This window comes from Aquarana catesbeiana, linkage group LG09 (assembly GCF_042186555.1).
Source record: "Aquarana catesbeiana isolate 2022-GZ linkage group LG09, ASM4218655v1, whole genome shotgun sequence".
Lineage (NCBI taxonomy): Eukaryota > Metazoa > Chordata > Amphibia > Anura > Ranidae > Aquarana > Aquarana catesbeiana.
Window position 1 is genome coordinate 34641176 of NC_133332.1, and position 16964 is coordinate 34658139.

The following is a 16964-nucleotide window of genomic DNA, read 5'->3' on the forward strand; positions in this document are numbered from 1 at the left end:
CATGAATGTAGAAACGTAGGTGAGTGATGACAGAAGAAAGACCAATTGACCAAGTGGACCATCAAGTCTGCCCCATTTTTCTATACAGTGATATTCACTGCTCAAAAAATTAAAGGACTACTTTGAAAACACATTAGATCTCAATGGGGAAAGTATCATGCTGGATATCTATACTGATATGGCCTGGGTAATGTGTTATGGCCCGTACACACTATATGAAAATTGGATGGAAAAATTTGCACGACAAGTTTTCTGCCAATTTTCGGATCATTAGTACAGTGCTTTCGACAGCCGATTCTGATTTTTCGGCAGACAAAAGCTGGATGTGTAGACTATAAAATTTTTGCCAGATGTGAACTCTGCACCCGATTTTCATTTAATTAGTATGGTTTTCGTATGAAAAAAAATCGCAAGAGCAAGACTACACATGCTCAGAAACAAAAATAAATACATACAAAACTATTCAACACATTACATCACTTCTGACTGTGGGCGTCCGCAGAACTTTTTTCAGGGGGGGGCACGATTTTAAGGTCACCATGCTCCGCCCAATTTTAACAATGTAAAGAAGGGGAGGGGCTTTACTCACAAGTATTTATTTTTAAAGGGGAAACGGCAGACTTTATTCCAGGCATGTGCTATGTACAGGATGCAGATTCCAGGTGTGTGCTATGTACAGGGTGCAGATTCCAGGTGTGTGCTATGAACAGGGTGCAGATTCCAGGTGTGTGCTATGTACAGGGTGCAGATTCCAGGCGCATAATATGCACAGGGTGCAGATTCCAGGTGCGTACTATGTACAGGGTGCAGATTCCAGGCGTGTACTATGTACAGGATGCAGATTCCAGGTGCGTACTATGTACAGGGTGCAGATTCCAGGTGCGTACTATGTACAGGGTGCAGATTCCAGGTGCGTACTATGTACAGGGTGCAGATTCCAGGTGCGTACTATGTACAGGGTGCAGATTCCAGGCATGTACTATGTACAGGGTGCAGATTCCAGGCGTGTACTATGTACAGGGTGCAGATTCCAGGTGTGTGCTATGTACAGGGTGCAGTATGTTTGTATACACTTACTGTTGACTGAGTTCTACTGCTTTGATGAAGTGGGCATCCCATAATATCCCTATCCCTATCCAAGTTTATTCCCCTTAAAAAAACATAAAAACAAAGCACTGGACTGTCCTGACTCAAGTGTGCTGTGAAGATGCGGTGTGCCTGGCTATGCAGGGTGGGGGATCACTTTACACTTGCGTCTCCTGGGGGGTGCATTACAATATGTTAATGAATACATACAGTGCCTTGAAAAAGTCAAATTAGCATTGACAGACAGTGCTGTGTCTTGGCCTAAGCCAACAAGGCCCAGGCCTAGGGCGGCACTGTGCGAGGGGGGGGTGGCAAAAAGCCGCCCGCCCCCCCCCTGAAAATGGCAGCGGCGCCCTCTTCCCGACTCCCGCACAGCAGGGCCACCATCTGGGGAGTACAGCTTAGCAGTGCAGTGGCATCCCGGGTGCGGAGGGGGCTAGAAAGTAAGAACCGTCAAGCTGCCCCTCCGTAAAGCTGTAAATCTGTCTCTGATTGGCCCTCTGCTGTGGCCAATCATGGGGAGGAAAACAGCGGTCAGGAAGCTGGGCGGCGGCACGGCGAAACCAATTAGAGCCGCTCTCTCTCTCTTCTCCCTTCGGCTGACAGAAAGGGGAGGGGGGGGGCGAGCGGGGGAGTTCTCTGCTGCTGCCGAGTTCTCTGGCAAATGGAGCAGCAGCGCTGTGACAGGGAGAGGAGAGATGCGGGCTTTCTTTGTATCTTCCCCGCTCGCCCCCTCCTCTTTCTGTCAGCCGAAGGGAGAAGAGAGCGAGAGCGGCTCTAATTGGTTTTACCGTGCCGCCGCCCAGCTTCCTGACCACTGTTTCTCACCCCATACTTGGCCACAGCAGAGGGCCAATCAGAAGACTGTGGGGGCATCATGGGAAAAGTAGTCCCTGAAGAGTGGCAGCCCCTGTGTGTCCACAGACATCATGCTACAGCCCCCAGTATGCATGCACTCTGCTGAGGGGGGGTGTTAGAGGAGAAAAAGAGAGTACTGTGCTGGGGGAAGCCAAAGAGGGAGCCAAGCTGTACCTGCACCACCAGAGAGCCACGCTGTACCCGCACCACCAGAGAGCCACGCTGTACCCACACCACCAGAGAGCCACGCTGTACCTGCACCACCAGAGAGCCAGCCACACTGTTCCCGCACCACCAAAGAGAGAGCCACGCTGTACCCACACCACCAGAGAGCCACGCTGTACCCACACCACCAGACAGCCACGCTGTACCCGCACCACCAGAGAGCCACGCTGTACCCACACCACCAGAGAGCCACGCTGTACCTGCACCACCAGAGAGCCAGCCACACTGTTCCCGCACCACCAAAGAGAGAGCCACGCTGTACCCACACCACCAGACAGCCACGCTGTACCCGCACCACCAGAGAGCCACGCTGTACCTGCACCACCAGAGAGCCACGCTGTACCCGCACCACCAGAGAGCCACGCTGTACCCGCACCACCAGAGAGCCACGCTGTACCCACACCACCAGAGAGCCACGCTATACCCACACCACCAGAGAGCCACACTGTACCCACACCATCAAAGAGCCACGCTGTACCCACACCACCAGAGAGCCACACTGTACCCGCACCACCAGAGAGCCACGCTGTACCCGCACCACCAGAGAGCCACGTTGTACCCGCACCACCAAAGAGCCATGCTGTACCCGCACCACCAGAGAGCCACGCTGTACCCGCACCACCAAAGAGCCATGCTGTACCCACACCACCAGAGAGCCACGCTGTACCCGCACCACCAGAGAGCCACGCTGTACCCACACCACCAGAGAGCCACACTGTACTCACACCACCAAAGAGCCACGCTGTACCCACACCACCAGAGAGCCACGCTGTACCCACACCACCAGAGAGCCACGCTGTACCCACACCACCAGAGAGCCACGCTGTACCCACACCACCAAAGAGCCACGCTGTACCCACACCACCAGAGAGCCACGCTGTACCCACACCACCAGAGAGCCACGCTGTACCTGCACTACCAGAGAGCCACGCTGTACCCACCACCAGAGAGCCACGCTGTACCCACACCACCAGAGAGCCACGCTGTACCCACACCACCAGAGAGCCATGCTGTACCCGCACCACCAGAGAGCCACGCTGTACCCACACCTCCAGAGAGCCACACTGTACCTGCACCACCAGAGAGCCAGCCACACTGTTCCCGCAGCACCAAAGAGAGAGCCACGCTGTACCCGCACCACCAGAGGGGGAGAAAGATAAAGCCACTGCCAGGGTACAGACATGCTACACTACTGACCAGAGTCAGCCTGGGCAACCCAGAGTGAGCGAACGTCCAGCCAGAGGGATCACTGTTGCAGTTTCATCGGGTCTGGTAAGAGAGCCTTTTGGCCATTATCCGTTACTGTTCCCAGGGACTGAGCCATTAGGAAGTGCCTAACCTGATATCCTCTAGGCCTTGTTGACCGCCCTAATGAGCTCCAACGCTGGGCCTCCAGTCAAAAAATTAAGGGGGATGACACAATTTTTACAGCTCCAGGTGACACCAAACCTAGTGACGCCACTGTCCCGGAGCCCACAACAAGTTCTGGCACTGAGCTTCGGTAACTGGCAGCCAGAGTGCGCTAGCGTGGGCACCCAGGACATCTGCCACCTGGGGTCCCACAAGCGGCGATCGGCTTTCCGTAGCAGCCGCCACCTCTCTCCCCACTGTCAGCCACACACACTCCTCAGCTCCTCCTCCTTCTCGGCTCCAATGTTCTAGTGTACACAGCCAGGAGGAGAAGGAGCCACAGAGGAGGGACACGACTTCAGTGCATGAGCCGCGCTGCTGCTCTGAGGTCTGTGTATAGTTTACAGTGGAGGGGGACACAGTAACCGGGAAGGGGGGAAGATAACAGATGCACACATGGATGAGGGGAGGGGGGGTAAGGGGATATGTGCTGGGTGCTTTGGGAGGAGAGAGGATATGTGCTAGTGGGGGGGGTCTGATCCTCCCCTCCCAAAGCAACTAGCACATATCCCCTTACCCCCAAATGAAAAGATGCCGCATGCCTCTCTGTCCTCCTCCTGTGGTGTCCCTCTGTCCTCTTCCCGCGGCGTCCCTCTGTCCTCCTCCAATGAAGATGACAGGGCGGATCTTTAAAAAAAGAAAGGGGTGTGGCCTTGACAGGAAGGGGTGGGGCATATTTAAATTAGGGGGTGCGCAAGCTCAGTCAGGCCTAGGGCAGCACAAAACCTAAATACACCACTGTTAACAGAGCATTAATATGAGGATTCATATCAACATCTTTTATTTAAAAAATGAAAAACTAGTTTGTTGGATTTGACAGTCTACAGTGCCTTGAAAAAGTATTCATACCCCTTGAAATTTTTCACATTTTGTCATGTTACAACCAAAAACGTAAATGTATTGTATTGGGATTTTATGTGATAGACCAACACAAAGTGGCACTTAACTGTGAAGTGGAAGGAAAATAATAATTTTTTTTACAAATAAATATGTGAAAATTGCACAAATTGCATTTGTATTCAGCCCCCCTGAGTCAATACTTTGTAGAACCACCTTTCACTGCAATTACAGCTGCAAGTCTTTTTGTCTCTACCAGCTTTGCACATCTAAAGAGTGAAATTTTTGTTCATTCTTCTTTGCAAAATATCTTGTCTAGCTCTGTCAGATTGGATGGAGAGCGTCTGTGAACAGCAATTTTCAAGTCTTTCCACAGATTCTTAATTGGATTTAGGTCTGGACTTTGACTGGGCCATTCTAACACATAAATATGCTTTGATCCAAACCATTTCATTGTAGCTCTGGCTGTATGTTTAACCACTTGACAACTGGGCACTTAAACCCCCTTCCTAACCAGACCAATTTTCAGCTTTTGGTGCTCTCACATTTTGAATGACAATTACTCAGCCATGCAACACTGTATCTATATGAAATTTTTGTCCTTTTTTTCACACAAATGGAGCTTTCTTTTGGTGGTATTTAATCACCGCTGGGTTCTTTATTTTTTGCGCCGTAAAAGAAAAAAGACAGAAAAATCTGTAAAAAAATGCATTTTCTTCATTTCTGTTATAATATTTTGCAAATTAGTAATTTTTCTTCATATATTTTGGCCAAAATTTATACCGCTACATATCTTTGGTAAAATTAACCCAAATCGGTGGATATTATTTGGTCTTTGTGAAAGTTATAGAGTCCAAAAGCTATGGTGCGAATATTTGAAAATTGATCACACCTGAAGTACTGATGGCCTATCTAATTTCTTGAGACCCTAACATTTCAGAAAAGTACAAATACCCCCAAATGACACCTTTTTGGAAAGAAGACATTCCAAGGTATTTAGAAAGATGCATGGTGAGTTTTTTGAAGTTGTCATTTTTTCCCACAATTCTTTGCAAAATCAAGGTTTTTTTTTTACTTTTTTTTTCCCACAAAATTGTCATATTAGCAGGTTATTTCTCACACACCACATATGCATACCACAAATTACACCCCAAAACACATTCTGCTATTACTCCCGAGTACGGCGATACCACATGTGTGAGACTTTTACACAGCGTGGCCACATACAGAGGCCCAACATGCAGGGGAGCACCTTCAGGCGTTCTGGAGCTCCAATTCTGACATTTCTCTCCTACATGTAAAAATCATCATTTATTTGCTAGAAAATTACATAGAACCCCAAAACATTATATATGTTTTTTACCAAAGACCCTAGAGAATACAATGGCGGTTGTTGCAACTTTTTATCTCACACGGTATTTGCGCAGCAATTTTTTTAACACTTTTTTTTGGGAAAAAAACTGTTTTGTGCTTTTCAAAAACCAAAACAGTAAAGTTAGCCTAATGTTTTTGCATAATGTGAAAGATGAAGTTATACTGAGTAAATAGATACCCAACATGTCACCTTTCAAAATTGCACGCGCTTGTGGAATGGCGCCAAACTTTGCTACTCAAAAATTCCCATAGGCAACGCTTTAAAATTTTTTACTGGTTACATGTTTTGAGTTACAGAGGAGGTCTAGGGCCAAAATTATTACTCTCGCTCTACCGATCGCAGCGATCCCTCACATGTGTGGTTTGAACACGGTTTTCATATGTGGGCAGGACTTACGTATGCGTTCGCTTCTGCATGCGAGCACGCAGGGACAGGGGCGCTTTAAAATTTTTTTTTTTTTTTATTGTTCATTTTACTTTATTTATTTTAGTTTGATGCTTTTTTCCAAAAAAAAAGATTTTTGACCACTTTTATTCCTATTACAAGGAATATAAACATCCTTGTAATAGGAATATGGCATGACAGGTCCTCTTTACAGTGAGATATGGGGTCAATAAGACCCCACATCTCACCTCTAGGCTGGGAAGCCTGAAATAAAAAAAAAAAAAAAAAACGATCCTGGCTTCGATCGTAGCGGTGAGTCGGTAGAAGCGCGGGAGGGGGGGACATCCCCTCTCGCCTCCTGTAAGAACGATCAAGCAGTGGAACAGCTGCTATGATCATTCTCATGGTGTAGGGAATCGCCGGCTGAAAAAGCTGATATCTGAATGATGCCTGTAGCTGCACCCATCATTCAGATATCTCCGCACAAAGTCAAGGACGTTGTATGACGGCCGATGGGCGGGAAGTGGTTAAAACGCATTTTTTTTTTAACACAAAGTTGTCCATTTATACAATATTTCTACCACATTACATGTACATACCAAAAATGACACCCCAAAATAGATTCCCCTGCTCCTCCTGAGTATGGCGATACCACATGTGTGAGACTTCCACAGCCTGGCCACATACAGAGGGCGAGTACAGCTGAGCATGGCTCAGCATGGCTCAGCATGGCAGGGTATTGCGGAGTATGGCGGGGTATTGCAGAGTATGGCGGAGTATGGCAGAGTATGGCGGAGTATGGCGGGGTATGGCGGGGTATGGCAGAGTATGGCGGGGTATGGCGGGGTATGGCGGGGTATTGCAGGGTATTGCAGGGTATTGCGGAGTATGGCAGAGTATGGCAGAGTATGGCAGAGTATGGCGGGGTATGGTGGGGTATTGCGGAGTATGGCGGGGTATGGCAGAGTATGGCGGGGGCATTGCAGAGTATGGCGGGGGCATTGCAGAGTATGGCGGGGGCATTGCAGAGTATGGCGGGGGCATTGCAGAGTATTGCGGGGGAATTGCAGAGTATTGCACAGCATTGCAGAGTATTGTGGGGGCATTGCAGAGTATTGTGGGGGCATTGCAGAGTATTGCACAGCATTGCAGAGTATTGTGGGGGCATTGCAGAGTATTGCACAGCATTGCAGAGTATTGTGGGGGCATTGCAGAGTACTGCACAGCATTGCAGAGTATTGCACAGCATTGCAGAGTATTGTGGGGGTATTGCAGAGTATTGCACAGCATTGCAGCGTATTGTGGGGGTGTTGCAGAGTATTGCACAGCATTGCAGAGTATTGTGGGGGTATTGCAGAGTATTGCACAGCATTGCAGTGTAGTGGGGATGGCTGAGCATGGATGGATGGATGCCTGGATGTCTCTGTGCAGCGCTGTGGGCACTACACATACAGCCCACAGCGCTGCAGACATCCATCCATCCCCCTCCCCGCTCACTGTGTACCGATCGGTACACAGGAGGGGAGGAGAGGAACCGGCGTCATCAGATGACGCCGGTCTGTTTACATGTGATTGCGCCGTCATTTGACGGCGCGATCACATGGTAAACGGCCGCGATTAGCGGCCATTTACCGGGATCCGTGATGCGCCGGGTCCGGAGGACCCGGCGGTCACGGATGTGTTCGGGTGCGCGCCCCAGGGGGCGCGCGAGAGGGGAATTCTGGGAGGACGTCATAGTACGCCCTCCCAGAGTTATCCAACCGCCCTGCAGCCATCATTCGGCTATGGGCCGGTTGGTAAGTGGTTAAGGTCGTTGTCCTGCTGGAAGGTGAACTTCTGCCCCAGTCTCAAGTCTTTTGCAGACTCTAACAGGTGTTCTTCTAATGCCGTGTACACACAAGCGGACTTTTCAGCATCAAAGGTCCGACGGTCTTTCCGACGGACTTTCGAATGACCGGACTTGCCTACACACGAACGGACTGAAGTGCGTTCGAAAGTCAATTTGTTTGAACGTGATGGCATATGAAGGGACTAGAATAGGGAAGTTCATAGCCATTAGCCAATAGTTGCACTTGCGTCCTTTTTTGTCCGTCAGACTAGCATACAGACAAACGGATTTCTCGACCGGACTCGATTCCGTCGGAAAGATTTGAAACATGTTCCAAATCTAAAGTCTGTCTGATTTTCGACAGAAAAGGTCCGATGAAGCCCACACACGGTCGGATTGTCCGACGGATTCATTCCGTCGGACCAGTCCGGTTGAAAAGTCCGGTCATGTGTACACGGCATTAGATTGCCTTGTATTTGGCTCCATCCATCTTCCAATCAACTCTGAACAGCTTCCCTGTCCCTGCTGAAGAAAATCATCCCCACAACATGATGCTGCCATCCCCATGCTGTGGGGATGGTGTGTTTAGGGTGATGTGCAGTGTTAGTTTTCCGCCACACATAGCGCTTTGCTTTTAGGCCAAACAGTTCAGCTTTGGTCACATCTGACCAGAGCACCTTCTTCCACATGTTTGCTGTGTCCCTCACATGGGGGACATGTAGAACATGTGGAACATTCTTGCAAATTTCAAAAGGGACTTCTTATGGCTTTCTTTCAACAATGGCTTTCTTCTTGCCACTCTTCCATAAAGGCCAGATTTGTGGAGAGCACGACTAATAGTTGTCCTGTGGACAGATTCTCCCACCTGAGCTGTGGATCTCTGCAGGTTTTCCAGAGTTACCATGGGTCTCTTGGCTGCTTCTCTGATTAATGTTTCCTTGCCTGGCCTGTCAGTTTAGGTGGACGGCCATGTCTTGGTAGGTTTGCAGTTGTGCCATACTCTTTCCATTTCCAGATGATAGATTGAACAGTGCTCTGTGAGATGTTCAAAGCTTGGAATATTTTTATATGCCCTAACCCTGTTTTTTACTTCTCTGCAACATTATCCCTGACCTGTCTGGTGTCTTCCTTTGGCCTTCAAGATGCTGTTTGTTCACTAAGGTTCTCTAACAGACCTCTGAGGGCTTCACAGAACAGCTGTATTTATACTGAGATTAAATTACACACAGGTAGACTCTATTTACTAATTAGGTGACTTCTGAAGGCAATTGGTTCCACTAGATTTTAGTTAGGGATATCAGAGGAAAGGGGTCTCAATACAAATGTACACCACACTTTTCACATATTTATTTGTGGAAAATTTTGAAAACCATTTATCATTTTCCTTCCACTTCACAATTATGTGCCACTTTGTGTTGGTCTATCACATAAAATCCCAAAAAATACATTTACATTTTTGGTTGTAACATGACAAAATGTGGGAAATTTCAAGGGGTATGAATACTTTTTCAAGGCACTGTAGCTACAATAATTTGTACCTGTTATATCCAGCTTGAGTTCACCTTAAAGCGGAGTTCCGCTTAGAAAAAAAAAATTAAAAGTCAGCAGCTACAAATACTGCAGCTGCTGACTTTTAATAATCAGACACTTACCTGTCCCATGGTCCAGCGATGCGGGGGAACGAAGCCCCGCTCATCTCCCCCTCCTCTCTACAGCGCCGGCATTGCAACTGTAGGTGCCAGAGCCAGGCACCCACTGCGCATGTGTGAGCCATGTGGCGCGCCATGACTGGCCAGGCAATCATCTGGGACCTGTGACATGTCCAAAAATGATTGCCTAGAGGAAGGGGGGAGAGGTGAACTGATTTCCGGCTCTGTGATGCCCCGGGAGGAAGTGGGAGCTGGAATCCTCATTTATGAGGGTTTCTGCTCCCCCCCAAACATATGACATGCCAAATGTGGCATGTCAGGGGGTCACCTTCCCTTAAAGCGGAATTTCCATTTTTGGGTGGAACTCCGCTATAAATTAAACTATCCAACTGTAATGTCAGTTTAATCGTTATAAAAATGGGTTATTAGTTATTAGTAAGAATATGTTTATGTTTATTTATTTTTTTAATAACTGATCTTTACTATTTGTAATCATTTTACTTTCTCTTTGCTTTACATTTGCTGATACTTCATACCTAATTTCCTATTGGACAGAGATAAAACGTTTACAGCATACACAGATAACTGCCACTCCTATTTACAGATTTATTGACTTTCTGTGCGTAATTATATTATTCATTTCCTTTAACACTGAAGTCTTGGGTAGTTTACTTAGAATACCCCAGCTTATCCCAGCCAGGAGGATGACGATGACACTCCTCATCCTGCTGATTCTAAGGATGTCACTTGTGTGTTCAGGTAAATATGAAAATCAGTGATATCATTTTTGATACTGAGTAACCATTAATCGCACTGCATGGTGATAACAATCTCTACGTTTCTCTCAGACAGTCACATTTTACGGTATTATTACACGGGAGTCTCAGCTGCAGGATCTGGTCTTCCTGAATTTTCGGTAGTTGGATACGTTGACAATCATCAAATTGTCAATTATGACAGTAAGACCCGTCAGGTTCGTCCTGTGGCTTCATGGATGAATAAAGTCGAATCCGAATTCTGGGAAGTAGAGACCGAGGTTTGTAAAGCCTGTGAGTCTATATTCAAACACTTTGTAAGCAGCACAATGGCTCGTCTCAACCAGACTGGAGGTGAGTAATATTATTATTATTATTATACAGGATTTATATAGCGCCAACAGTTTGCGCAGCGCTTTACAACATGGGGGAAGTCAGTACAATTACAATACAATTCAATACAGGAGGGATCAGAGGGCCCTGCTCGTTAGAGCTTACAATCTAGAAGAATATTACATTTTACAATCCAGACACATGCTACCTTGTGTTAGATTAAAATTTATATTCATTTATATCAGTGAATTTGTTCACAAAGTCAAACGATTTCTATAGGCTTTATTGTATGAATCAGAAGGGCCCCAGATAACAGTCTTTGGAATAGACATGTGTGGTTCGTTTCGTTACGAATTAATATTCAGACAAATTTTTCGTTATTCGGAGATTCCGATATATCCGAATACCCGAACTACAATATAAAAAATTTTACCGAATGCTCCGAATAACGTAACAAAATTTGTCCGAATTTTGGACTGAATCGAATTTTACATTCATACACCAGTCGAATTCTCATTACACATATTGCTGAAATCAAAGACTGTGTGTGTTATTAGAGTACCATTTCGAAATAATGCTGTTTTTGTTAAGCCAAAAGGTAATTTAAAGAGTCAATGTAATCATTTGATAAAGATTTTTCTTTTGTTTGTTCACTTTGCTGCATTCAAATCGAAAACAATATAACATTTTAGTTTCGACCGATTCGAAAATGTATCGAAAAATCAGTCAATTCAAAGAAAATGAAAAAATTCCGAATACGAATTCCAAAAAAGAATTCCAAAAGCTAATTCCGAAAATGAATTGAACGAACCAAGCAAATTTAACTAAACAAAATAAACTAGATTAACGAATCAAAACAAAAACAAAACAATATTTTTTGTCATGCACATGTCTAATTTGGAATTTAATTTGTGTTAAAGCTTTAAAAGCAGAAGCTAAACTGATAAAACTGTTAATTATTAATTTTATAAAGTATAAGTTATGAATGCTATAAATATAATTATAAATATATAACAATTAGTATTTTTGTATTATATGTATTATATGTGCTTTTGTTTGATTTAACCGCTTGCCGACCATATACAGTACATATACGGCGGCAAGGCGGCTCTCCTGCACAGGATCACGTGCCTAGTATGTGACCGCGTGTCGGGGTAGGAAGCGTGCCCATGTGCCCCCACCGCCCTGGCAATTGGCTGCAGCACGAACCAATCAGCCTCTTGGTTGCTGGCACTTGACTATTGGCTCCGAAAATTACCGAAGGAAGCCCTGTGTTAGTAAAAACACCTCACACAGTACACAGTAACACATGCTGGCCACACATTTAACTCCTTGATCGCCCCTGTTAACCCCTTCCCTGCCAGTGTCATTAGTACAGTGACAGTGCATATTTTTTAGCACTGATCACTGTATTGGTGACACTGGTTCTCAAAAAAGTGTCAGTTAGGTGTAGGGTTGCCACCTTTTCTTCAAACCAAACCCGAACACGTTATCGGCCTGGGACACCTTTGGGGGCCCCAAGGAGAGTGGTAATGCATAGCGCACCACATTGAATAGTGGGTGTGGCCAAATTGCTCTTGTTGACATCATTGCCCTGCCCCCCAGTTATACTGAACCTGCCCCCACACAGCCGTTTGCAGCTCCCAGATGGCAACAGATTTGTGTGTGACTATCTTTGTTACTTGGGGAGCCACAGCCTGGTCTGAATAATGTGTCCGGGTTTTAGTCCGCCTGAAACCAGGACACATAATTCTAAACCTGGACTGTCCAGTGGCATTCCTAGTTAGGTGTCCAATTTGTCCGCTGCAATCTCACAGTCCCACTATAAGTTGCTGATCGCCACCATTACTAGTAAAAAACAATAATAAATAAAAATTCCATAAGTATATTCCATTGTTTTTGGACACTATAGCTTTTGCACAAACCAATCAATATACGCTTATTGGGATTTTTTTTACCAAAAGTATGTAGCAGAATACATATTGGCCTAAATTGAAAAAGAAATTTGATTTTTTACATTTTTTTTATTGGATATGTTTTATAGCTGAAAGTAATTTTTTTTTTTCAAAATTGTCGCTCTTTTTTTGTTTATAGCTCAAAAAATAAAAACTGCAGAGGTAATCAAATACCACCAAAGGAAATCTCTATTTGTGGGAAAAAAGGACATACATTTTATTTGGGTACAGTGTCGCACGACCGCGCAATTGTCAGTTAAAATAACGCAGTGCCATATCGCAAAAAATGGCCTGGTCATGAAGGGGGATAAAATCTTCCGAAGCTGAAGTGGTTTAAAATTAAACAATCCCCTCTGGGTGATCTATGTACATTTCAGAGATTTTAACAAACTTTGTGGCAGATTCCTTCCTTTTGTTATTCTAAAAAAATAGCTGTTTGTGTCCATGTGCTGAACGAATCTGTATGGGAGTGATTTATAATTATTAATGAGATGCTGCATTTTCAAAGGCTCTAATGAGGAAAGTGGCAGTGTCTACATCCCTTTAGCCAGGGGCAGACTGACCCATCGGCACGGACCGAGGGCCCGTGCCGCTAGGGGGCCCGTGAGAGCCTCTGCATCTGCAATACATGCAGCATCTAGCAGGGATCAGGATGCATCTGTGATAATACCTCTCACAGCACGTTGCTCCTTGCTGGCTCTTCCTTCCCTCCTGTCCACCCTAGGTGCTTGTACATGACATCACCTGGGACGGACAAGAAGAGAGGAGGGGCCGGCGGGGAGCAGCGCGCTGTGAGAGGTATGCAGGCATCGGGTGACCGTAAGGTGCTGTTTTTCTTTGCTGGAGTCTGGAGGTACCATGGCCGCCATCGCGGGGGCAGAGGAGGGAGCGGGCGGCAGACAGTACAGGTGGTGTAGGGGGCCCGGGCCCCAACAGAACCTTAGGAGGCCTGTGATATTCTCCTGGTCCTCCTGTGTCCTCCACCCACCCACAGTGTCCCCCCACAGTGTCCTCCACCCACCCACTGTGCCCCCCTGTGTCCTCCACCCACCCATTGTGTCCTCCACCCACCCACAGTGTCCCCCTGTGTCCTCTACCCACCCACGGTGTCCCCCTGTGTCCTCTACCCACCCACGGTGTGCCCCTGTGTCCTCTACCCACCCACGGTGTGCCCCTGTGTCCTCCACCCACCCACAGTGTCCCCCTGTGTCCTCCACCCACAGTGTCCCCCTGTGTCTTCCACCCACCCACTGTGTCCTCCACCCACCCATGGTGTCCCCCTGTGTCCTCCACCCACCCGCGGTGTCCCCAGTGTCCTCCACCCACCCGCGGTGTCCCCAGTGTCCTCCACCCACCCACAGTGTCCCCCTGTGTTCTTGACCCACCCACGGTGTCCCCCTGTGTTCTCCACCCACCCACAGTGTCCCCCTTTGTCCTCCACCCACTGTGCCCCCCCAGTGTCCTCCACCCACCCACTGTGTCCTCCGCCCACCCACAGTGCCCCCTGTGTCCTCCACCCACAGTGTCCCCCTGTGTCCTCCACCCACAGTGTTCTCCTGTGCCTTACACCCCCCAACAGTGTCCACTTGTTTTGTTCACCCCCCACAGTGTCCCCTTGTTTTGTCCACCCCCTCACAGTGTCCACCTGTTTTGTCCATCCCCTCACAGTGTCCCCCTGTTTTGTCCACCCACAGTGTCCCCGTGTCCTCCACCCACCCACAGTGTCCCCCTGTGCCCCTGTCCCCCTGTGCCTTACATACCCCCTTCCCCACAGTGTCCCCCTGTTTTGTCCACCCCCACAGTGCTCCCTGTTTTGTCCACCCCCACAGTGTCCCCCTGTGTCCTCCAACCCCCCACAGTGCCCCCATGTGTCCTCCACCACCAGCATGCTCCTGTGCCTTCCATCCCCCCTTCCCCACAGTGTCCCCCTGTTTTGTCCACCCCCCACAGTGTCCCCCTGTTTTGTCCACCCCCCACAGTGTCCCCCTGTTTTGTCCACCCCCCACAGTGTCCCCCTGTTTTGTCCACCCCCTCACAGTGTCCCTGTTTTGTCCACCCCCCACAGTGTCCCCCTGTAACCCCTCATGTGACCTACTGTGTGCCCTGTGATGTGCTGTGTACTCCCTGATGTGCCCTACTGTGTGCCCCATGCCCTGTGATGTGCCCTGCGACCCATGATGTTCCCTACTGTGTGCCCTGTGATGTGACCTATTGTGTGCCTCATGCCCTGTGATGTGCTCTGTGCCCTGCTGTGTACTCCCTGATGTTCCCCTTGCTTTGCTGTGTACCCTACTGTATGCCCCATGCCCTGTGATGTGCCCTGCTGTGTACCGCTAAATGTGCCCTGTTTCCAATGATGTGGCCTGGGATGTGCCCTACTGTGTGCCCTGTGCTCTGCTGTGTGCCCTACTATGTGCCACATGCCCTGTGATGTGCTGCATGCTCTGCTGTGTAACTCCTGATATGCCCTGTGATGTGCCCTGCTGTATACCCCATGATGTGCCTACTTTGTGCCCCATGCCCTGCTGTGTACCCCCTGATAATCCCTGTGCCCCCTGTGATGCACCATGCTGTGCTCAATAATGTGCCCTGCTGTGTACAGCATATTAAACCCTGCTGTGTGCCCCATGATGTGCCCTGCTGTGTGCCCAATGCCCTGCTGTGTACCCCCTGATGTTCCCTGTGCCCCCTGTGATGCACCATGCTTTGCTCAATAATGTGCCCTGCTGTGTACAGCATAATAAACCCTGCTGTGTGCCTGTGATGTGCCCTGCTGTGTGACTCATGCCCTGTGCCCTGCTGTGTACCCCCTGATGTGCCCTACTGTGTGTCCTGTGATGGGCCCCATGCCCTGTGATGTTCTCAGTGTCCTGCTGTGTACCCCCTGATGTGCCCTAATGTGTGTCCTGTGATGTGCCCCATGCCCTGTGATGTTCTCAGTGCCCTGCTGTGTACCCCCTGATGTGTCCTACTGTGTGTCCTGTGATGTGCCCCATGCCCTGTGATGTTCTCAGTGTCCTGCTGTGTACCCCCTGATGTGCCCTTTGCCCCATGATGTGTCTACCTGTGTGCCCAATGCCCTGTGTTGTTCCCTGCTGTGTACCCCTTGATGTGCCCTGTGCCCCATGATCTGCCCTGCTGTGCGCCTCATGCCCTGTGATGTGATTGTGCCCTGCTGTGGGCCTTACTGTGTGCCCCAATGATTTATGTAGGTGAGGCTTTGTGTAGGTGTGGCTTGCGTGCGGGTGGGGACACAGGGGGCCCCATGATCTACTATTGCCCGGGGGCCCCATGAGTTGTGAGTCCACCCCTGCCTTTAGCCATGATTTCCCTTTGGAAGTATCTCATCTTTGTTTTAGGGGATGCCCAAAATCTGACTTGTATCTTTTTGCATATTTCTTGGAAAATCAGTGAATCAATCACACAGGAACCCCAGTATTTTCAGCAACGGCAGGCGGTTCTCTTCTCTTCAGCTGAGTATACAGGTGTCCGCAATTGTGTGATGGAAGATAAGGTAGAAGTTTATTTATTCCTCTCATTTCTGAAGGCTCCTCACCGGTGCGAGGTTCCGCCATTCAGTATAAAAAAACATATTTGGGGGGCACACCCTACAATGCGTTTTGATTCAAGATGGTGCTGCTATAAGACCAACAAACAGTACAAAACATATTACACATTCACGAATGACATTTCCTGCAAGGCTAGTTAAAAACACCTGAACATATTCAAAAAAATACGGGGGTTTGGTTCCACTATATGGTCATATAGTGCTAAGCCCACTTACTGCGACAAAGTACCCCGAATTAGTGGGTCCTACCCTAGTAATAGAATGGAAGATCCTTTGTCTCAACCATGGGAGCTGAACTCCTCTATGTGGGAGAACTGAAGGGGATTCCTCCTATGCACTGGTGGCCACTAAATAACAGGTAATGAAGAGGGGGAGGGGTGCTCCAGCCCAAAAAAAACTGGTCAAGGTCTATTACAATATACAAAAACATATTTGGGGGGCATACCATACAATGCATTTTGATTCAAGATGGTGCTGCTATAAGACCAACAAACAGTACATAATATATTACATCGCACACATTCAAGAATGACATTTCCTGCAAGGCAAGTTAAAAACACCTGAACATATTCAAAAAAATATGGGGGTTTGGTCACACTATATGGTCATATAGTGCTAAGCCCACTTACTGTGACAAAGTACCCCGAATTAGTGGGTCCTACCCTAGTAATAGAATGGAAGATCCTTTGTCTCAACCATGG

The 16964-nt window shown here is 47.9% G+C and overlaps 1 protein-coding gene across 1 annotated transcript in view; it reads left to right on the forward strand.

The window, feature by feature from the left end:
* The first annotated feature begins 10356 nt into the window (after positions 1–10356).
* Positions 10357–16964, forward strand: part of LOC141107150 (major histocompatibility complex class I-related gene protein-like) — a 36190-nt gene continuing 29582 nt past the window's right edge. Inside the window, exons 1-2 of the mRNA XM_073597897.1 lie at positions 10357–10411; positions 10501–10761. Coding sequence (XP_073453998.1) covers positions 10357–10411; positions 10501–10761 — 316 coding nt within the window. The remainder of the gene's footprint in view (positions 10412–10500; positions 10762–16964) is intronic.